Below are 23788 nucleotides of genomic sequence, written 5' to 3'. Positions count from 1 at the left end.
ATATTCTGGGAAAACTTAGGTTTTAGTCGATCTGTGAGGTTTGAGCAGATGGACACACGAAGACCAGGTAAGTCCGTCACTGCAAGAGGTATTATGGGGGACCAGAGAACTCCATACCACGAAATTAATTAGTCCTTCATTCGTGTATAGTTAGGAATTTCTTACAAGAACAGTAGTAACCGGAAATATGTTGTAAGAGACACTAGTGAGCCTGGGAGGACTACCTCAGGGTGTCTGTGTCAACATTACTTGTCAAGGTGAGCAGCTCACAAGGGGAAGTTCGCACAAAATTTCCAGATGTACTATTGAAAGCTGATCATCTCTTTTATGTTAATGTAAATAACTAAGTTCACTTCATCCCTGCTGTATCTCCTTTTACTGTAACTGGTTTTCACGCAGTTGAGTTACTTAGCTATTTTAACTTTTAAGGTTATAATGACTAATTTCTACTGCAACTTATAGCTAGGATTTAAATAATAAGATATTACAATGGAAATAAGTCACATGTTACTATGCAATAAGATCACAGTATACAGGTGATGAGGTGATAACACAATATGCAAAACAACCACACTGGTTGTTTCGTACTTCTGTGTACAGGTGACTAAATAAACTTATTTACTTACACATTGGTATATAATACAAGATGGATACAGTACACTGGTTACCATAAGTAGCAGCCGCCGACATTATCACGATAGGAGGAAACTAACTGCCTAATATAAAGACAACGTCTCAATCCCAGCACAACAAAAATGCAAGAGTGACAAATAATATATAAGCCAGAGGGTGGATAAATCTTCACCTTACAGAGAGAACATTTATGTTAACGGAAGTATTTGTTGTTCTGTTGCAGAGATTTAAGAATATAACAAAGCTGAGTTTGGGGGGAAGTGAGAAAAAAATCATAAAACACCATATACTACTTGTTAAAAATATATATATAAATATATTATCGTTCAGTTACAACGAATGTTAACTGACCTGGGTAAAGTAGGCGAAGATTGTGGGTGTGCATAGGCGAGGGTGTTGACGAAGGAATCTGAAGCAGCGAAGGACGAGGAGAGAGATGACGAGAGGTTTCCGTTACCTCCTGAGAGAGCAGACATAATGCCCCCTGACCCAGCCAGTACCCAGTCCACGTCCGCTCCTGTCTCAAGGTAAATGATCTTTAGGAAAAAATCGTAATAAGTGACTGTAAATTATTAAATTATTTATAAACCGGACGGTATTTGAACTCGAGGCTACGAATGATGGTACAATACATCAGGTAATGTTAACAGACGCCTCCCTACCTCACTATCAATCTCACTATAAACAAGCAATAAACATTTATAATAAGCAAGACGAACACTACCTTTAGGATAAGTGAGGTTGTTCCTCTTGTTTGAGGATGGCACCACAAGGGAGTACTCTATGAGACCATCAGGTGTGACCCTGGGCAGTTGACGCCGTGCCAGTCGTGCTTGTACTGCTGCCAACGCACCTGCCTCCTTATCCTTGTCCTGTACAGGTATTAGCACACATTACAGTGGCATTTTATATTATATAAAGTAATCTTAATGACTGGTCTTGTGCCAGTGCTGATTATTTGTTCATAACCTGTATCATTGTACCATATTACTATACGTTACTACCTATATGTATTTTGTATATAGTTTTAAATAAAATATAAAAAAAAATCTCAATTTCTTCTCTGTTTATAAGTACAGATATTCAGCGAGTATGTCTTGTTCTTGGCAGACGGAGGTTCAAGCCTCAACACTCTTAAGAGATGACATACCCATACAAATGAGTCACGTATAATACTACTCTTAACATACAAAGCTTCATATATCTTATACGATACCAATGTAGCAAACTATACCATCCTTGTATATTAACCTAATTAAATAACTGCTCAGTAGTTATAAGTTAATTTTAAGACTGACAGAAATGCTAAGTATAACCAGAGGCTTCCCAGGAAGTGTACCAATCATGTTAAGTATAACCAGAGGCTTCCCAGGAAGTGTACCAATCATGTTAAGTATAACCAGAGGCTTCCCAGGAAGTGTACCAATCATGTTAAGTATAACCAGAGGCTTCCCAGGAAGTGTACCAATCATGTTAAGTATAACCAGAGGCTTCCCAGGAAGTGTACCAATCATGTTAAGTATAACCTGAGGCTTCCCAGGAAGTGTACCAATCATGTTAAGTATAACCAGAGGCTTCCCAGGAAGTGTACCAATCATGTTAAGTATAACCAGAGGCTTCCCAGGAAGTGTACCAATCATGTTAATCAGTCTTATATAAATTGTATACTTTGTGAAAAAAATTATCATAATTATCACCATTATTATTTTGTAACTATTTGATTTATGTTTGCAATTATTTATATGAGCTCTGGGCTGAGCTCCAGTTCGTGGCCCCGCCTCCTAACTGTAAAATAACCCTAAATTATCTATTTCTTTGGAACCACATATATTCTTACCACAGTGTCTCACAAAATCGTAATGACACGATTGCTAGCAAATCACAAAACAGGCGAGACTCGAACCCATGGTAAGCCTGCGAGTTTCAGGACTCGAAGGCCATCACAAGTTCTGTGATTTATACAACCTCAATATTTCAGACATCTTATTATTAACAATGAGGTGTTTTTGCCATATCCTGAAAGGTTTGCATGGAAGTGTCTCAAAGTTAGATGTTTGGATACTCTAAAGATACAATGCTCTAGTGCATGACCGTCTCTGTTCACACTTTGTATTTCATGTTATTAACATCTCCACACAAACCATACTGCTAGAGGTACTGATAGACTAGCCTTAGTCTAGCAGTAACATTTTGCAATCTACTGACCTTGTTACTTTCTTTAAAGACATGTCTGATTCGACACATTTCATTATGATGGATAATAGAACTGTCAGTTCTTATCTATACTTTCTACTTTCTTCAAACTCGTTTGCTAGTTCCCTTCTGACAGTTTTTCACAAACTTCCTTTAGAAAAAAAATAAAATCATACTGAACATTCTCTTTATTTAATGCTTGTTCAGCTAATTCATCAGTTTTATCATGCTCCTGAGGCCATGTGAGAGGGAATCTACAAAAGCTTGACTGTAATCCTTTCTAAATAATTTGTGCCTAGCTTCATACACAAGTATGCTACATTCAGGTCTCAGGCTATTTAGCCCCTCAAGGAAGGTTCCTTGATGTTGGTGAGGGGCTCTTGATTTAGGGAATTGGATCTGTGCTCCAGTTCCCCGAATTAAGCCTGAATGCCTTCCACATCCCCCCTCTTGATTATAATAATAATAATAATCAGGCTATTTAGAGCAAGTAATTATACTGTGTGGAGTGGTAGTTTCCACAAGCTTGAGAACAACTAGTGTCGCAAACAGCTCATTTTGTAAGGTGGAAGTCCAGTTGTTAATTCTACAAGCACCCAGTATCAATTTTATACTTTAACTCGGTGGTACGAACCGCTTTCGCATAACTAAAGGTTCGATTCCTGGGATGGACGAAACGTATGGGTAACTCTCCTTATACTAGTTGTCCTAGATTTCTTTTAAAGACATATAACTTAATGTAAAGCATTCACGTCGCAAACGAAGGCACTCAGATTAGATTCTCGGGCTTTGCAGGCGAGTGTCCTTACATCAGCTTCCCATGATCACCTGACTGCTAGGTGAATATGATTATTATTATTATTATAATCAAAAAGAAGCGCTAAGCCACAAGGGCTATACAGCGCTGCATAGGTGAATATGAGAAGCAGGGATAAGGAGACTTCCAGGTGAAAGGAGACTGCTGGGGCCTAGCAGTAAATACTGTAGGCACTTGGGTGCCAGTCGAGTGCTGTGGGTACCATCTTGGGGTGGCAAGGAGTGGAAATGTATACTACACATGGCTAGGCTTTCATATAATCTGAGGTGGAACATCTCTTAGATTGCAAATGACTGAGGTAGGATAATAGCTGTTAGACTGTCAATGACCTGAGGTAGGACAATAGCTCTTAGACTGTAAATGAAGGTAAAATAATAACTAAGCTTAAAGTTGAAAGTGTCTCACCTCGAGGTTGTCGAGGGCGGCCATGAGCGGGCCCAGCTTGGCAGGTCCCAGGAACTGAGCAATGGCCGCCATGCACTCCAGAGCTGCCAGCCGCACCCGACGCTTAGGGTCAGTCACGCTCATGCTTACCTTCTCCGACAAGTAATTCAGGTCAAATTCATAGCTAGGAAAGGTCATGAGAGCGTAGATGATAAAGTTGAGGCAATCTTCCCTCACCCGGGGTGACCTGTGGCCTAGATTATCACACAGGATGGGCATGACCGCCGCTGGCGTGGCGTTCTGAAGCAGCTTTTGAAAGACCTTCATATTTTCGATTCTCACCACCACTTTCGAGTCGCCAACTTGTTTGATCACCGAGTGGACGATCTGCCGTAGGTACGTCGGCAGATCGCCCTGAAGCTTCTCTATCAGGATGCGGAAGATATCGAGGACAATAATGGATATCCTGAAGTTGTTATCGTCGATGAGAGAGTCGAGGAGTGAGAGGAAATTTGAGAGGTGAGGCAGGAAGGCTGTGAAGTCTTCCAAGCACTTGAGCTGCGTCCACAGTTGCTCGCAGCCCTCGGAACGGGTCTTCCAGTCTCTCTGAAAGAAAAATAATCCCCTGCTAATTATTAATATACTGACGGGGAACAGCTAAACCAGCAGGGACCAGGTGGAACTAGAATGGTGATACCAACAAACTGTAGTTAAAAAGACACGTATACACTGATCAAGGCATCTACAAAGCTGTGTCCAGTGGCTCGGTTGACAGCGCACTCACCTCATATACTGAGTGTCAACATGATAATGGTAAACAATACCCACAAGTTACTGAATGTCCATGGTTCGATCCCCGTCACGGGAGGAAACATTGGGCATGTTTCTCTACACCAGCTGCCCCTGTTCACCTTGCAGTAAGTAGGTACCTGAGTGTTAGTCGACTGTTGTGGGAGGTGGGGGGGATCCCAGGGAATTGCAGTATACCTTACATAAGGCTGGACTGTGAAACAAGTCCAGTAGAACAACAACTCTTACACTAAACAACTGATCTCTGCTAAAAAAAAAAAGTTTCGTCACGGCTATGTCCAGCACTCGTAAGTAAACTTGTCCTCAGTATCTTCATGAGTACATACATGTCTTCATGAGTACATACATGTCTTCATGAGTACATACATGTCTTCATGAGTACATACATGTCTTCATGAGTACATACATGTCTTCATGAGTACATACATGTCTTCATGAGTACATACATGTCTTCATGAGTACATACATGTCTTCATGAGTACATACATGTCTTCATGAGTACATACATGTCTTCATGAGTACATACATGTCTTCATGAGTACATACATGTCTTCATGAGTACATACATGTCTTCATGAGTACATACATGTCTTCATGAGTACACACATGTCTTCATGAGTACATACATGTCTTCATGAGTGTACACATGTCTTCATGAGTGTATACATGTCTTCATGAGTGTATACACGTCTTCATGAGTGTATACATGTCTTCATGAGTGTATACATGTCTTCATGAGTGTATACACGTCTTCATGAGTGTATACATGTCTTCATGAGTGCACACATGTCTTCATGAGTGCACACATGTCTTTCCCCAACAGTAATTACTATACAACACTTGAGAAATGCAAGATGATCACAGTAGATCAAAGAAGATGAGGAAAACAGCCCCAATTTCAGTGATCAATAAGTCATCCAGATCATCAGGTCATTCACTACTAACTAACGACTCCTTCCACAACAATTAGATTAATAAGTGTCAAGCCTATCGTCTGCAGGTGGGTCATTAAGGATGTAATTCACCTGAACACTAACATCAATATTTTTATGCACACGTGATGACGACCTAACATGGTCTTCTCACGAAGACCACACGTTCCTCCCGTGTGAGTTCCACATTCATAATGATGGTATCATTGTATCTCTAATGTTGCTAATACAATTCGTCTTTATTAATGATATAAAAAAATACAATGCAGACTGACTTTATTTTGGATGTATGTGTGTTACGTGTTACTTGTGTGTGTTTCGTTTTGTGTGTTACTTATGTGTTGTACGTGTTATGATGTGTGCTACTTGTGTGTATTACCAGTCATGTGCCTCACATGTTATACGTATGTGTCACTTGTTATGTGTGTTAGATGTAATCAGAAACATGTGTTACGTCTCATGATACACGCATGTTACATCTTAAGTTACACGTGTGTTACGTGTTGATACACGTGTGTTACTGATACACGTGTGTTAGGTGTTGATACACGTGTGTTAAGTGTTGATACACGTGCGTTACGTGTTGATACACGTGTGTTACGTGTTGATACACGTGTGTTAAATGTTGATACACGTGTGTTACGTGTTGATACACGTGTGTTACGTGTTGATACACGTGTGTTACGTCTTATGATACACGCGTTACGTGTTAAGATTCACAAATACGTCTATGATTGTGGTCATGTTTGGTTCAGGATAATGTTCAGTGTGGCTGTGCTGGTCAGCACTGCTATAACTGGCTGGCTGGTTCACTCTTGTCTAGTGAAGGAAAATCTGGAAATTTTAAGAGGCACGTAAATCCTCTAACAACATGTCCATTCTTCCACTATAATCTATTCTATCCATAATTACTATCGTATTTGCCTTGTCTGTTTAGTGAAGTGAAGTCTGGGATCTGTCCTTAATTCATGGTATAACTTAACTCTTGGTATAACTTAATTCTTGGTATAACTTAATTCATGGTATAGTTTAATTCATGGTATAACTTAATTCATGGTATAACTTAATTCTTGGTATAACTTAATTCATGGTATAACTTAATTCATGGTATAACTTAATTCATGGTATAACTTAATTCTTGGTATAACTTAATTCTTGGTATAACTTAATTCATGGTATAGTTTAATTCATGGTATAACTTAATTCATGGTATAGTTTAATTCATGGTATAACTTAATTCATGGTATAACTTAATTCATGGTATAACTTAATTCTTGGTATAACTTAATTCTTGGTATAACTTAATTCATGGTATAACTTAATTCATGGTATAACTTAATTCATGGTATAACTTAATTCATGGTATAACTTAATTCATGGTATAGTTTAATTCATGGTATAACTTAATTCATGGTATAACTTAATTCTTGGTATAACTTAATTCTTGGTATAACTTAATTCATGGTATAACTTAATTCATGGTATAACTTAATTCTTGGTATAACTTAACTCTTGGTATAACTTAACTCTTGGTATAACTTAATTCATGGTATAACTTAATTCTTGGTATAACTTAATTCATGGTATAACTTAATTCATGGTATAACTTAATTCATGGTATAACTTAATTCATAGTGTAACTTAATTCTTGGTATAACTTAATTCTTGGTATAACTTAATTCATGGTATAACTTAATTCATAGTGTAACTTAATTCTTGGTATAACTTAATTCTTGGTATAACTTAATTCATGGTATAACTTAATTCTTGGTATAACTTAATTCATGGTACATTATTATTATTATAATCAAAAGGAAGCGCTAAGCCACAAGGACTATACAGCGCTGCAGGGCAGGAATTAAGCGAGGGCATCAGGTGGCAAAAGGGAGATCGATGAGCAACAGGTTACGGATAACAGCGGGGCAGTGGATGGTGAAAGGGTAAAGGGCAGCAAGAGACTGAACCAGAAAGGGCTGAGGGGAGTGCGAAAAGTATCATCAGAGTTTGTGGAGTAAATCAGTCGTTGTCAAGAAGTCAATGAGAGAGTCAGGATTAAAGGAGGGTCCATCAGCAAGAAGGGAAGGTAAAGAGAGAGTAGGAGAACGAAGACGACGTTGGAGGTAAATTCTGCGTGCTCGTTGATAGAGAGGGCAGTCTAACAGAATGTGGCTAATCGATACTGGAACTTGACACTGCTCACAGAGAGGAACAGGGTGCCTCTCCATGAGATACCCATGAGTAAGACGAGTGTGGCCAATGCGAAGGCGGGAGAGAGTGGTCTCCCAACCTCGGCACTGATGACAAGAAGACGGCCAGTAACCTATGCTCGGTTTAATAGAATGAAGTTTGTTACCGAGCAGAGTTGACCAACGTTGTTGCCAACGGGTGCGAAGGTGGGTAGCTATTGCAGCAAAATAGTCCAGAAATGGAACACCTCGATAGGAAATTGGTAGGTCATATACTGCTGACCGCGCAGCAGTGTCTGCCTGTTCATTGCCCTGTACGTCGACATGACCAGGGACCCAACAAAAAACAATATCTTTATGTTTGGTAGAGATACGGCGTAGCCAAAGTTGGATACGGAGAACTAGGGGATGAGATGTATCAAATTTTCGTATAGCCTGTAGAGCACTAAGGGAGTCTGAGACTACTACAAATGATGACACAGGCATAGATGCGATACGAATAAGTGCTGCAAGAATGGCATACAGTTCAGCAGTAAAAATGCTAGCTGAAGATAGTAAATGCCCTCGTACGACGCTGTCCGGAAACACTGCTGCGAATCCGACGCCGTCTGAAGACTTAGAGCCATCTGTGTACACAGCGGTGGCATGAGAATGAGAGTGGAAGTGATCAAGAAAAAGAGAGCGGGAAGCCACCGTAGGCAGTTGAGCTTTCGAGCAAGGGAGTGAGAAAGAACAGACCCGAACAGCTGGAACTTCCCAGGGGGGTAGGGAAAAGTGAGATGCTACATGAACATATAAAGGTGGTAACTGAAGGGAAGACAAGAGTGAAAGTAGGCGAAGAGAAAAGGGACGGAGCAAACAGGGGCGGCGAACGAATAAAGAATGTCTACTAATATCGGTGACCATTCTATAAATGGAAGGATTGTGTAGATCGTGAGAGCGTACATAGTAACGAAGGCAATGGGCATCACGGCGATCAGACAAGGATGGAACATTTGCTTCTGTATAGAGGCTCTCAACAGGGGAAGAGCGAAAAGCACCAAGGCACAAACGTAAGCCTTGGTGATGGATAGAGTTAAGGCTAGAGAGAGTAGCAGGAGAGGCCGCGGAATAAATCTGGTCACCATAATCGAGTTTCGATAAAACGAGGGCTGAATGTAGGCGAAGCAGAGTTCGACGATCAGCTCCCCAGGAAAGATGAGCAAGGGTTTTAAGAAGGTTTAGCCGGCTGTGACAAGTTGCCTTCAGAGAGGTAATGTGAGGTTTCCAGGTTAACCGACGGTCAAAGAGAAGGCCTAGAAACCTGACTGTATCACGTTCGGGGATACGGGAGCCATAGAGATACAAAGGATGATCGGAGATAACAGAGCGTCTAGTGAAAGTAATTTGGTGAGTTTTGGTACTTGAAAATTTAAACCCATGTGTGGTGGCCCAAGTGGAAACACGGTCGACCGCATGCTGGAGAGAAACTGCAATAAGGTGACAGTCAGCGCCTGCACAAGCAATAGCGAAGTCATCAACATAGAGTGATGACCAAATATTGGGTGGAAGAACAGAGGCCAAATCATTTATAGCAAGGAGAAAAAGTGTTGTGCTTAGAACACATCCCTGAGGGACACCTTCAGCTTGGACGAAGTCCGGGGAAAGAACATTATTGACTCGAACACGGAAATGTCTGTCAGTTAAAAAGTTCTTAAGGAAGGATGGTAGATTGCCTCGGAGGCCTAAGGAATGGGCCTGGGCCAAAATATTATACCTCCAAGTTGTGTCATATGCCTTCTCAAGGTCAAAAAATATGGCAATAACCGAGTGATTATTCGCAAAGGCATTACGAACATACGTATCCAAGCGTAGTAAGGGGTCTATGGTAGAACGACCCTTACGAAAGCCATATTGACTAGCGGAGAGACTGTTGTGAGTCTCTAAATACCACATTAAACGTCGATTTACGAGGCGTTCCATCACTTTGCAAACTGCACTTGTAAGAGCGATGGGGCGATAGTGGGAGGCATCATGTCCTGTAGTACCCGGTTTGCGGAAAGGGAGAACAATGGCAGATTTCCACAGCTGGGGAAGAACTCCTTGTGCCCAAATAAGATTGAAGAGGTGTAAGAGGACTACAAGGGCTGACCGATGTAAATGTTGTAACATACGAATATGAATGTCATCAGGCCCAGCTGCCGATGATCGGCAAGCTGAGAGCGTTGCCTCCAGTTCTTGAAGTGTAAAAGGCACATTATACTGTTCTTCTCCGAGAGAAGAAAAGTCCAAGGGTACTAACTCTCTGGCAGACTTTGAGGAAAGAAACGAGGGGCATAGATGGAGCCCTCGGGAAATACGGACCAGATGTGTGCCAAGTTCAATGGCAACGTCGAGAGGGTTTGCTATATCAACACCAGTGACCCGTAGAACAGGAGCCGGGTCAGGAGAGTATTTACCACTCAATTTCCTCACTTTTTTCCAGACTGCACTCATAGAAGAAGCAGAGGTGATGGTGGAAACATAGTCTCGCCAACAAGTGCGTTTAGCTTCACGGATGACACGGCGAGCGATCGCACGCTTCTGCTTAAAATCAACAAGTCTCTCAGCGGTTCTATTGTACCGGTACCTGCCCCATGCAGCACGTTTCAAACGTACTGCACGAGCACAAGCAGGAGACCACCAAGGCACGCACTTCTGAGAATGCCTGCCTGAGGTTTGGGGTATAGAATGAGAAGCTGCGGTATAAACTGATGTCGAGAAGATGTGTAGGAGCTCATCAATGGAGGATGAAGAAGGAACCTCACTAAAAGCAGTGAGGTGTGAGTAAAGATCCCAATTTGCCCGATCAAATTGCCAGCGAGGGCTACGGGAAGGTGGTGAATAGGAAGGAGAAGTAAGAATGATCGGAAAATGATCGCTGTCATGTAAGTCTGGTAGAACAGACCAGGTGAAGTCTAGTGCAGTGGAGGAAGAGCAGACTGATAGATCGATGCAAGAGAGAGTATGAGTACGAGGATCAAAATGGGTGGGAGTACCCGTATTTAAAACATGGAGGGGGTGAGAGGCAAGAAAAGCCTCCAACTGAATGCCACGTGAGTCACAATGAGACCCCCCCCAGAGGAAATGGTGGGCATTAAAATCACCAAGTAACAGAAGTGGTGGTGGTAAGGATGAAACAAGAAAGGCAAAGTCTGGGATAGAAAATGCTCGAGAAGGAGAGAGATATAAAGAACATATTGTAAACCACTTATTCAAGTGGATACGGGCTGCAGTGTAATGCAGCGAGGTATGGACAAATAGTTGACAGTACGGAATATCATTGCGTAGAAGAAGGGCACTTTCATTAAAGGTCCCATCTGAGAAAGGATCCGAAGAATACAATAAATTATAGCCTGAGATAGGTTGGAAAACAGCCGAGTGTAATTTTGGTTCTTGTAAGCAAGCACCAACAGGGGAAAACCTGGAAAGCAACATCTGAAGCTCACCCCGATTACCCCTGAGGCCGCGGATATTCCACTGTAAATAGGCCATGATTGGCGATGAAGAAAATATCAGGAATCTGTAGGTAAAGGCACCTACGGAGTAGAGGGGTTAGAAAAGTCAACGTGTGGTGGCATTGGAAGATGTTCAAGTAGCGAAGGAACGGAGCGTTGCGAAGAATGGGGTTGTGAAGATGGAGGAGAGGGAAGAGAAGGAACAGGAAGTGAATCAGTGTCCATTGAAGGTTTAGTCTCTGCAATATATTCTGAAATGGCTTCAAGTGTTTCTGAATTCAAAGATGTATGGGAAACCATATTGGAGATAGGAGGAGGAGGGTGAGTAAAGATTGGGACAGTAATGGACTGTACCAAAGTAGAGGGGGAGGGAAAAGTGTAAGGGACTGGAGATGAAGTGTGGGGGGGGACAGAAGAGGTAGAAACCTGGGAGGTGACAGAAGAGGGAGAAACTTGGGAGGGGACGGGGGTGGAAGGCATAGTACGAGGAGGAGGGTGAATCTCCACACTTGTAATAGAGCCAGAGAGAGGGGAAGAACTAGGTACAGAGACTGGAAAGGTAACGTGTGGAGGTGGAAGAAGGGAAGGAAGGGGCAAAGAAGATTTGAGCAATGTGGATTTTTTGGACTTCTGAGTAGAGGGGCGATTGGTATTAGGTGTCGTACGAGGTCTTGTCGATACTGGGGCTTGTGAGGAAGGACGCGAAGATGTGAGAACAGACTGAGTTGTAGTCGGGACGTCAGAGCCAAGGACAGCAAAAGGATTAGATGCCGTAATGGCTATGGGAGGGGTAACAACAGAGGAGGCTGCAGAAGATGGGACCCCAGAAGTGGGGGGATGTTTGGAAACACGAGAATAAGAAACACGGGGTAGTCTCCCTTGGAGGCGGAGATGAGTAACTGCCATAGCATAAGGGAGACCTTCTGCCTCTTTGAGGCAACGGATTTCACGTTCATTTAAGTAGACCTGGCAACGGCGGGAGTACGAAGGGTGAGCTTCATTACAATTAAGGCAAGATGGAGGTTGACTGCAAGATGTATTAGAATGGTTGTCGGCACCACAGACTGGGCATTCGGCCATAGATCTGCAATATTTCGCTGGGTGACCAAAACGCCAGCAATTTCTACATTGTTGCGGTGTAGGTATCACCTTTCGAACTTGTAACCGATGTCCCGCGACATATACAGAGGACGGGAGTTCTCGGCTGTCAAAAGTTAAACGAGCCACATTGCAAGGGTAACGTCTCCGCCCCCGGGCAGGAAGGACATAAGTGTCTACTTTGAGGATTGGGAGATCCTGGAGTTCCAGCTGTTCAAAAATGTCATTGCCACATGACTGGAAATTCTGTTGGACTATGGTATGGGGCAGAATGACAGTACCACTACAAGAATTGAGAGAAAGGTGTTTTTCAATAGTGATAGGAGTAGTATCGATATTCGAAAGGAGAGAAAGATCATGAGCTTGGGTAGCATTCTGGACAGTGACGATGCGCGTACCGCTCTTGAGAGCGTGAAATGAAATATCTCTGCCAACATGACGCAGGAGCGCTTTGGCAATACTATGGTCAGAAAGGTAGGCAGAAGAAGAAGTTGGTCTTAAAGTAAAGAATTTAGTCCATTGTGTGGTCCGAAACTGAGCGTGGAGAGGGAGTGCTTGACGTGTCGGTCGTTTCCGAGTAGAATGGGAAGGTAACGACGGAGCATCATCAGGAGATTGACGTTGGCGTTTAGGAGTAGGACCGGAGTTGGTCCGGCATGAAATGGGTGGGCGATTCGAAAATTGCCGTACCGTAGAGGGAGAAGCCGGAAGCATAGTCAAAGGAGAGCGGAGTTCAGACAAATCGAAGGAGTCAGTCGAAGCCCCGGTACCTGAAGCGGGTGAGGAAACAGCACCAGCAAGAGGTACAGGGGCATCAGGAGTGTCCGAAGAGTGGTCTAAACACAAGGCAGGGTCAGAATGGGGTGCGGTATCAAGAAGGGGCCCGGGGGTAGTGGTTTCATGGACTAGGGCTGCCATGGTTAGGTTACTCCTTTGCTTTTTGTTTTTAAGAAAAAAAAAGAAAGAAGAAAAGAAAATAAAAACAAAAAAAAGAATAAAAAAAGGGGGGAGCGGGGAGGAATAGTTCTCAGGAGGAATGAAAGGGCCGGAAATCTCCCTCCGCGCCCAAGAGGACTCGACACCGCTAGTAGCGCAGATGCAGCATGGAACCCGTGCCATACCCTACCCTTCATGCCAGTAAACCAGCAATCCGGGATAGCAACCTCACATCTGCCGAGCTACCTCGGTGGACAAAAGAGAGGGCGGCCGGATATCCGCCACAAAGCATACCTCCTTCAGCCACCACCCCCGGAATCCGAAAGGTGGCTTCCAGAGATACACCCGTCGCCCAAAAGACACCCAAAGCTACTCCGGGATACCGGAGAGGGATCGGGACATCCCTAGGCAATCCAGATTCCACGGCAAACTACGCCACCGCCAAGAAACCTCAACGGAATGGGATCGACCCCGGTGTCCTTTCCCCTACCTAGGAACTAGCGCGCCTGTGGGAGAAATCACGAAGGCTAAAAAGAGGAAGGGCAAAAGGGAGGGGTGAGGAGGAGGAGGAGGAATGGAAAAAGGGGAGGATGGGGAGGATGGGATAGGGGAGGGGAGAATGGGGGGTAATTAGGTTCGGTCTGAGGAAGAAGACCGACAGGGCTAATTCCTCAGACCAAGAGCCTCTTCACCACGCCAAGGAGCCCCCCTTGAAGAGGAATTCATGGTACAACTTAATTTATGGTATAACTTAATTCTTCGTATAACTTAATTCATGGTATAACTTAATTCATAGTGTAACTTAATTCTTGGTATAACTTAATTCTTGGTATAACTTAAATCTTGGTATAACTTAATTCATGGTATAACTTAAATCTTGGTATAACTTAATTCATGGTATAACTTAATTCATGGTATAACTTAATTCTTGGTATAACTTAATTCATGGTATAACTTAATTCATGGTATAACTTAATTCATGGTATAACTTAATTCTTGGTATAACTTAATTCATGGTATAACTTAATTCTTGGTATAACTTAATTCATGGTATAACTTAATTCATGGTATAACTTAATTCTTGGTATAACTTAATTCATGGTATAACTTAATTCTTGGTATAACTTAATTCTTGGTATAACTTAATTCATGGTATAACTTAATTCTTGGTATAACTTAATTCTTGGTATAACTTAATTCTTGGTATAACTTAATTCATGGTATAACTTAATTCATGGTATAACTTAATTCTTGGTATAACTTAATTCATGGTATAACTTAATTCTTGGTATAACTTAATTCATGGTATAACTTAATTCATGGTATAACTTAATTCATGATATAACTTAATTCTTGGTATAACTTAATTCATGGTATAACTTAATTCTTGGTATAACTTAATTCATGGTATAACTTAATTTAATTCATGGTATAACTTAACTGGTATAACTTAATTCATGGTATAACTTAATTCATGGTATAACTTATTTCATGGTATAACTTAACTCTTGGTATAACTTAATTCTTGGTATAACTTAATTCATGGTATAACTTAATTCATGGTATAACTTAATTCATGGTATAACTTAATTCATGGTATAACTTAATTCTTGGTAAAACTTAATTCATGGTATACCTTAATTCTTGGTATAACTTAATTCTTGGTATAACTTAATTCATGGTATAACTTAATTCATGGTATAACTTAATTCATGGTATAACTTAACTCTTGGTATAACTTAATTCATGGTATAACTTAATTCATGGTATAACTTAATTCATGGTATAACTTATTTCATAGTATAACTTAACTCTTGGTATAACTTAACTCTTGGTATAACTTAATTCATGGTATAACTTAATTCTTGGTATAACTTAATTCATGGTATAACTTAATTCTTGGTATAACTTAATTCATGGTATAACTTAATTCATGGTATAACTTAATTCATGGTATAACTTAATTCATGGTATAACTTAATTCATGGTATAACTTAATTCATGGTATAACTTAATTCATGGTATAACTTAATTCATGGTATAACTTAACTCTTGGTATAACTTAATTCTTGGTATAACTTAATTCATGGTATAACTTAATTCATGGTATAACTTAATTCATGGTATAACTTAATTCATGGTATAACTTAACTCTTGGTATAACTTAATTCATGGTATAACTTAACTCTTGGTATAACTTAATTCATGGTATAACTTAACTCTTGGTATAACTTAATTCATGGTATAACTTAATTCATGGTATAACTTAACTCTTGGTATAACTTAATTCATGGTATAACTTAATTCATGGTATAACTTAACTCTTGGTATAACTTAATTCATGGTATAACTTAATTCATGGTATAACTTAATTCATGGTATAACTTAATTCATGGTATAACTTAACTCTTGGTATAACTTAATTCATGGTATAACTTAACTCTTGGTATAACTTAATTCATGGTATAACTTAACTCTTGGTATAACTTAATTCATGGTATAACTTAATTCATGGTATAACTTAACTCTTGGTATAACTTAATTCATGGTATAACTTAATTCATGGTATAACTTAACTCTTGGTATAACTTAATTCATGGTATAACTTAATTCATGGTATAACTTAATTCATGGTATAACTTAATTCATGGTATAACTTAACTCTTGGTATAACTTATTTCATGGTATAACTTAACTCTTGGTATAACTTAATTCTTGGTATAACTTAACTCTTGGTATAACTTAATTCATGGTATAACTTAATTCATGGTATAACTTAATTCATGGTATAACTTAACTCTTGGTATAACTTAATTCATGGTATAACTTAATTCATGGTATAACTTATGGTATGATAATTGTGTTGGAGAGGTCTAAGCTTTGCTCAGACCTCTCCAACACAACTGATCAACTATCAAGACCGAGGGACTCATTAACTATCAAGACCGAGGGACTGATGAAGTATCTAGACCGAAGGACTGATCAACTATCAAGACCGAGGGACTGATCAAACATCAAGATCGAGGGACTGATCAACTATCAAGACCGAGTGACTGATCAAACATCAATACCGAGGGACTGATCAACTATCAAGACCGAGGGACTGATCAACTATAAAGACCGAGGGACTGATCAACTATCATGACCGTGGAAGTGATCAACGATCAAGACCGAGGGACTGATCAACTGTCAAGACCGAGGGACTGATCAAACATCAATACCGAGGGACTGATCAACTATCAAGACCGAGGGACTGATCAACTATCAAGACCGAGGGACTGATGAAGTATCTAGACCGAAGGACTGATCAACTATCAAGACCGAGGGACTGATCAAACATCAAGATCGAGGGACTGATCAACTATCAAGACCGAGTGACTGATCAAACATCAATACCGAGGGACTGATCAACTATCAAGACCGAGGGACTGATGAAGTATCTAGACCGAAGGACTGATCAACTATCAATACCGAGGGACTGATCAACTATCAAGACCGAGGGACTGATGAAGTATCTAGACCGAAGGACTGATCAACTATCAAGACCGAGGGACTGATCAACTATCAAGACCGAGTGACTGATCAAACATCAATACCGAGGGACTGATCAACTATCAAGACCGAGGGACTGATCAACTATCAAGACCGAGGGACTGATCAACCATCAAGACCGAGGGACTGATCAACTATCAAGACCGAGAGACTGATCAATTATCATGATCGAGGGACTGATCATCTATCAAGACCGAGAGACTGATCAATTATCATGACCGAGGGACTGATCAACTATCAAGACCGAGAGACTGATCAATTATCATGACCGAGGGACTGATCAACCATCAAGACCGAGGGACTGATCAACTATCAAGACCGAGGGACTGATCAATTATCAAGACCGAGGGACTGATCAACCATCAAGACTGAGGGACTGATCAACCATCAAGACTGAGGGACTGATCAACAATCAAGACTGAGGGACTGATCAACCATCAAGACTGAGGGACTGATCAACTATCAAGACCGAGGGACTGATCAACCATCAAGACCGAGGGACTGATCAACCATCAAGACCGAGGGACTGATCAACCATCAAGACCGAGGGACTGATCAACCATCAAGACCGAGGGACTGATCAACCAACAAGACTGAGGGACTGATCAACCAACAAGACTGAGGGACTGATCAACCACTAAGACTGAGGGACTGATCAACTATCAAGACCGAGGGACTGATAAACCATCAAGACCGAGAAACTGATCAACCATCAAGACTGAGGGACTGATCAACCATCAAGACCGAGGAACTGATGAACCATCAAGACTGAGGGACTGATCAACCATCAAGACTGAGGGACTGATCAACTATCAAGACTGAGGGACTGATCAACTATCAAGACCGAGGAACTGATCAACCATCTAGACTGAGGGACTGATCAACTATCAAGACCGAGGGACTGATAAACCATCAAGACTGAGGGACTGATCAACTATCAAGACCGAGGAACTGATCAACCATCAAGACCGAGAAACTGATCAACCATCAAGACTGAGGGACTGATCAACTATCAAGACCGAGGGACTGATCAACCATCAAGACTGAGGGACTGATCAACTATCAAGACCGAGGGACTGATCAACCATCAAGACTGAGGGACTGATCAACCATCAAGACTGAGGGACTGATCAACTATCAAGACCGAGAAACTGATCAACCATCAAGACTGAGGGACTGATCAACCATCAAGACTGAGGGACTGATCAACTATCAAGACCGAGAAACTGATCAACCATCAAGACTGAGGGACTGATCAACCATCAAGACTGAGGGACTGATCAACCATCAAGACTGAGGGACTGATCAACTATCAAGACTGAGGGACTGATCAACCATCAAGACCGAGAAACTGATCAACCATCAAGACTGAGGGACTGATCAACCATCAAGACCGAGAAACTGATCAACCATCAAGACTGAGGGACTGATCAACCATCAAGACTGAGGGACTGATCAACCATCAAGACTGAGGGACTGATCAACTATCAAGACCGAGGGACTGATCAACTATCAAGACCGAGGGACTGATTAACTATCAAGACCGAGAGACTGATTAACTATCAAGACCGAGAGACTGATTAACTATCAAGACCGAGGGACTGATTAACTATCAAGACCGAGGGACTGATTAACTATCAAGACCGAGGAACTGATCAACTATCAAGACAGAGGGACTGATCAACTATCAAGACCGAGAAACTGATCAACCATCAAGACTGAGGGACTGATCAACTATCAAGACTGAGGGACTGATCAACTATCAAGACCGAGGAACTGATCAACCATCAAGACAGAGGGACTGATCAACTATCAAGACCGAGGGACTGATAAACCATCAAGACCGAGGGACTGATCAACTATCAAGACCGAGGAACTGATCAACCATCAAGACCGAGGAACTGATCAACCATCAAGACCGAGGGACTGATCAACTATCAAGACCGAGGGACTGATCAACCATCAAGACTGAGGGACTGATCAACTATCAAGACCGAGGGACTGATCAACCATCAACACCGAGGGACTGATCAACTATCAAGACCGAGGGACTGATCAACCATCAACACCGAGGGACTGATCAACTATCAAGACCGAGGGACTGATCAACCATCAACACCGAGGGACTGATCAACTATCAAGACCGAGGGACTGATCAACCATCAACACCGAGGGACTGATCAACTATCAAGACCGAGGGACTGATCAACCATCAACACCGAGAAACTGATCAACTATCAAGACCGAGGGACTGATCAACCATCAACACCGAGGGACTGATCAACTATCAAGACCGAGGGACTGATCAACCATCAACACCGAGGGACTGATCAACTATCAAGACCGAGGGACTGATCAACCATCAACACCGAGAAACTGATCAACCATCAAGACCGAGAAACTGATCAACCATCAAGACTGAGGGACTGATCAACTATCAAGACCGAGGGACTGATCAACCATCAACACCGAGGGACTGATCAACTATCAAGATTGAGGGACTGATCAACCATCAGGACCAAGGGACTGATCAACTATCAAGACTGAGGGACTGATCAACCAACAAAACCGAGGGACTGATCAACCATCAGGACCGAGGGACTGATCAACTATCAAGACTGAGGGACTGATCAACCAACAAAACAGAGGGACTGATCAACCAACAAAACCGAGGGACTGATCAACCATCAGGACCGAGGGACTGATCAACTATCAAGACTGAGGGACTGATCAACCAACAAAACAGAGGGACTGATCAACCATCAGGACCGAGGGACTGATCAACCCTGAAGACCGAGGGACTGATCAACCACCAAGACTGAGGGATTGATCAATCATCAAGACCGAGGGACTGATCAACTATCAAGGCTGAGGGACTGATCAACCATCAAGATCGAGGGACTGATCAACCATCAAGACCGAGGGACTGATCAACTATCAAGACCGAGGGACTGATCAACCATCAAGACTGAGGGACTGATCAACTATCAAGACCGAGGGACTGATCAACTATCAAGACTGAGGGACTGATCAACCAACAAAACCGAGGGACTGATCAACCATCAGGACCGAGGGACTGATCAACCCTGAAGACCGAGGGACTGATCAACCACCAAGACTGAGGGACTGATCAATCATCAAGACCGAGGGACTGATCAACTGTCAAGGCTGAGGGACTGATCAACCATCAAGACCGAGGGACTGATCAATCATCAAGACCGAGGGACTGATCAACTATCAAGGCTGAGGGACTGATCAACCCTGAAGACCGAGGGACTGACCAACCATCAAGACTGAGGGACTGATGAAACATCAAGACCGAGGGACTGATCAACCCTGAAGACCGAGGGACTGATCAACCATCAAGACTGAGGGACTGATGAAACATCAAGACCGAGGGACTGATCAACTATCAAGACAGAGGAACTGATCAACGATCAAGACTGAGGGACTGATCAACTATCAAGACCGAGGGACTGATCAACCATCAAGACCGAGGGACTGATCAACCATCAAGACTGATGGACTGATGAAACATCAAGACCGAGGGACTGATCAAACATCAAGACCGAGGGACTGATCAGCCCTGAAGACCGAGGGACTGATCAACCATCAAGACTGAGGGACTGATCAACTATCAAGACCGAGGGACTGATCAACCATCAAGACCGAGGGACTGATCAACCATCAGGACCGAGGGACTGATCAACCAACAAAACCGAGGGACTGATCAACTATCAAGACTGAGGGACTGATCAACCAACAAAACCGAGGGACTGATCAACCATCAGGACCGAGGGACTGATCAACCCAGAAGACCGAGGGACTGATCAACCACCAAGACTGAGGGACTGATCAATCATCAAGACCGAGGGACTGATCAACTATCAAGGCTGAGGGACTGATCAACTATCAAGACCGAGGGACTGATCAACCATCAAGACCGAGAGACTGATCAACCATCAAAACCAAGGGACTGATCAACCATCAAGACCGAGGGACTGATCAACCATCAAGACCGAGGGACTGATCAACCAACAAGACTGAGGGACTGATGAAACATCAAGACCGAGGGACTGATCAACCCTGAAGACCGAGGGACTGATCAAACATCAAGACCGAGGGACTGATCAACCCTGAAGACCGAGGGACTGATCAACCATCAAGACCGAGGGACTGATCAACCATCAAGACCGAGGGACTGATCAACCATCAAGACCGAGGGACTGATCAACCATCAAGACCGAGGGACTGATCAACCATCAAGACCGAGGGACTGATCAACTATAAAGGCCGAGGGAGTGATCAACTATAAAGACCGAGGGACTGACCAACAATCATGAACGAGGGACTGATCAACTATCAAGACCCCGGGACTGATCAACTATCAAGACCGAGGGATTGATTAACTATAAAGACCGAGAGACTGATCAACTATAAAGACCGAGGGACTGATCAACTATAAAGACCGAGGGACTGATCAACTATAAAGACCGAGGGACTGATCAACTATAAAGACCGAGGGACTGATCAACTATAAAGACCGAGGGACTGATCAACTATAAAGACCGAGGGACTGATCAACTATAAAGACCGAGGGACTGATCAACTATAAAGACCGAGGGACTGACCAACAATCATGAACGAGGGATTGATCAACTATAAAGACCGAGAGACTGAATTTTGATCACCTCAAAATTCTCTCTCTATTTCTACTCCGTGTTATAACCTCCTGCATGCGACATAAGCCTGCTGTGCAGGCGAAACGTTTCCACAATAAATATAAGTCGTTGTGGATGTGTCTTACCAACATGGTTCACTGCTCATCGTCTCACAATAACTCGCTTCCTCTCACCTGGTTCAAGTTATCGTTGACTCACACTTGCTAACTCTTTCATATTTTCCTCAGAGGAGGAACAAGATTTTTTTCTCCCACATCTGTCTCTTAATCGACCCTTGATCTACGTTCATACTGCATTAAACAAGGACTTTACTATCTCCACTGATTCACGATCTACATTCATCTTGCAGTAGACAAGGGCCAATCTCCGTGACAGCTTGCCTGCTCTATTGACGTTAGATCTACTTCCAATATATGTGTTGTAGTCATGGTATTGTGTTAGTTGTAATGTGTTGTAGTCTTGGTATTGTGTTAGTTGTAATGTGTTGTAGTCTTGGTATTGTGTTAGTTGTAATGTGTTGTAGTCTTGGTATTGTGTTAGTTGTAATGTGTTGTAGTCATGGTATTGTGTTAGTTGTAATGTGTTGTAGTCTTGGTATTGTGTTGTAGTCATGGTATTGTGTTAGTTGTAATGTGTTGTAGTCATGGTATTGTGTTAGTTGTAATGTGTTGTAGTCATGGTATTATATTTGTGGTGGTATGGACGTTAATCTTAGTGTCAAATGTGGTGTGGTCTCGAGACTTATTCAAGAGTCTGGTATGGGTTTAAGTTCAGAATGGAACCTGGTCGTCATGCTCAGTGTGAGGCTAAACATAATATATAATATTTTTATTTACTACAAGTACATGTACAAGGTATACAGTCCTAGCTGACATCAATGACATACTACTATATAGAAAGCCGCTTGTTATGCTGAGCATTTTGGGTAAATTAGGTCAGTTTTGTCCCAGGATGCGACCCACACCAGTCCACTAACACCCAGGTACCCATTTTACTGATGGGTGAACATAGACAACCGGTGTAAGGAAACACGTCTCATGTTTCCACCTCTTCGCCGGAAATCGAACCCGGACCCCTCACCGTGTGAAAGGAGAGCTTTTACCCCCAGGCCACGGAGTACCTTGGTTGTTATGCTCAGTGTGGGGCATAACGTCGTAATGCTCATTGTGGTGTTTGGCATAGTAGTTACGCTTAGTGTAGGGCCTAGGGTGGTCAATACATACTGTGCGGCGTGGTATGATCAATGTGTTTGGTGTGGGGGCTGACATGGTTATTATGCTTAGTATAATGCTTCATATGGTCAATATGCTTAGTTTCGGGCCTAGCGTTGTCAATATGCTCGGTGCGGGGCCTGACGTGGTCAATATGCTCAGTGTGGGGCCCGACGTCAATTCGCTCGGTACAGGGCCAGGTGTAATTAATATGCTCGGTGCGGGGCCTGGCAAAGGGCCTGATGTTTTTCTTGGCCATGAATGAGGTCATCAAAGGTGCCACGCAGTTCAATACAGCTAACATTAATGACTCACATGAAACAGAAAATAATAAAAATGCCAATGACTAAAGATGCAGCTTCTGACAGACATTAATTACAAGGTTTACGTTCATTACAATGTAACATGTATACAAGCAATATATGTTGGCAAACTTAATATAACTTTATATATACCTGTTAATGAAATCAAAGTCGTAACCAACGACTGTCAACGAATAAACAGAAGAATAAAGAGGGACTCGAACCGTGGTGCTGACTGGTAGCAGGTCCACTGCTGTACTACTGGGCTACGACGATGTCAGCATAGTTGCTGATCCCTTACATGTGTTGTATAGCTTAGCTGAGTATCATAGTACCATCCATGTGTTTATATAGAAGATCCCTATTAGGCCTAGTGACTGTATGACGTCACAGGATGCGGCATGAGTGAGTGGGACCCGCTACCTCGCTCTCAGTCCACGGATAGACATACAACAGGCAGGCTGGGCCCCTTCCCTTACCACAGTCTGACTTGATAACTTCTAACGATGTGCACAGCAGGGGTGGAAAGCTGGCTTGGCAGGCAAGGCTGGATGGTGTAAGGCTTGGGCTGACTGG

General features: G+C 42.4%; 1 protein-coding gene across 4 annotated transcripts in view; it reads right to left on the bottom strand.

Moving 5' to 3' along the window:
* The window catches only part of LOC128685596 (TOG array regulator of axonemal microtubules protein 1), a 398406-nt gene that overhangs the window by 284827 nt on the left and 89791 nt on the right, over positions 1 to 23788 (bottom strand). For all 4 annotated transcript variants that reach the window (XM_070087883.1, XM_070087884.1, XM_070087885.1 and 1 more), the window contains exons 3-5: positions 4049 to 4633; positions 1358 to 1505; positions 985 to 1150 (exon numbers count right to left, since the gene is read on the bottom strand). In XM_070087883.1, the coding sequence (XP_069943984.1) occupies positions 985 to 1150; positions 1358 to 1505; positions 4049 to 4633 (899 nt within the window). The remainder of the gene's footprint in view (positions 1 to 984; positions 1151 to 1357; positions 1506 to 4048; positions 4634 to 23788) is intronic.

Source organism: Cherax quadricarinatus, chromosome 23 (genome assembly GCF_038502225.1).
Source record: "Cherax quadricarinatus isolate ZL_2023a chromosome 23, ASM3850222v1, whole genome shotgun sequence".
NCBI lineage: Eukaryota > Metazoa > Arthropoda > Malacostraca > Decapoda > Parastacidae > Cherax > Cherax quadricarinatus.
This window is presented reverse-complemented; position numbering and strand designations above follow the sequence as displayed.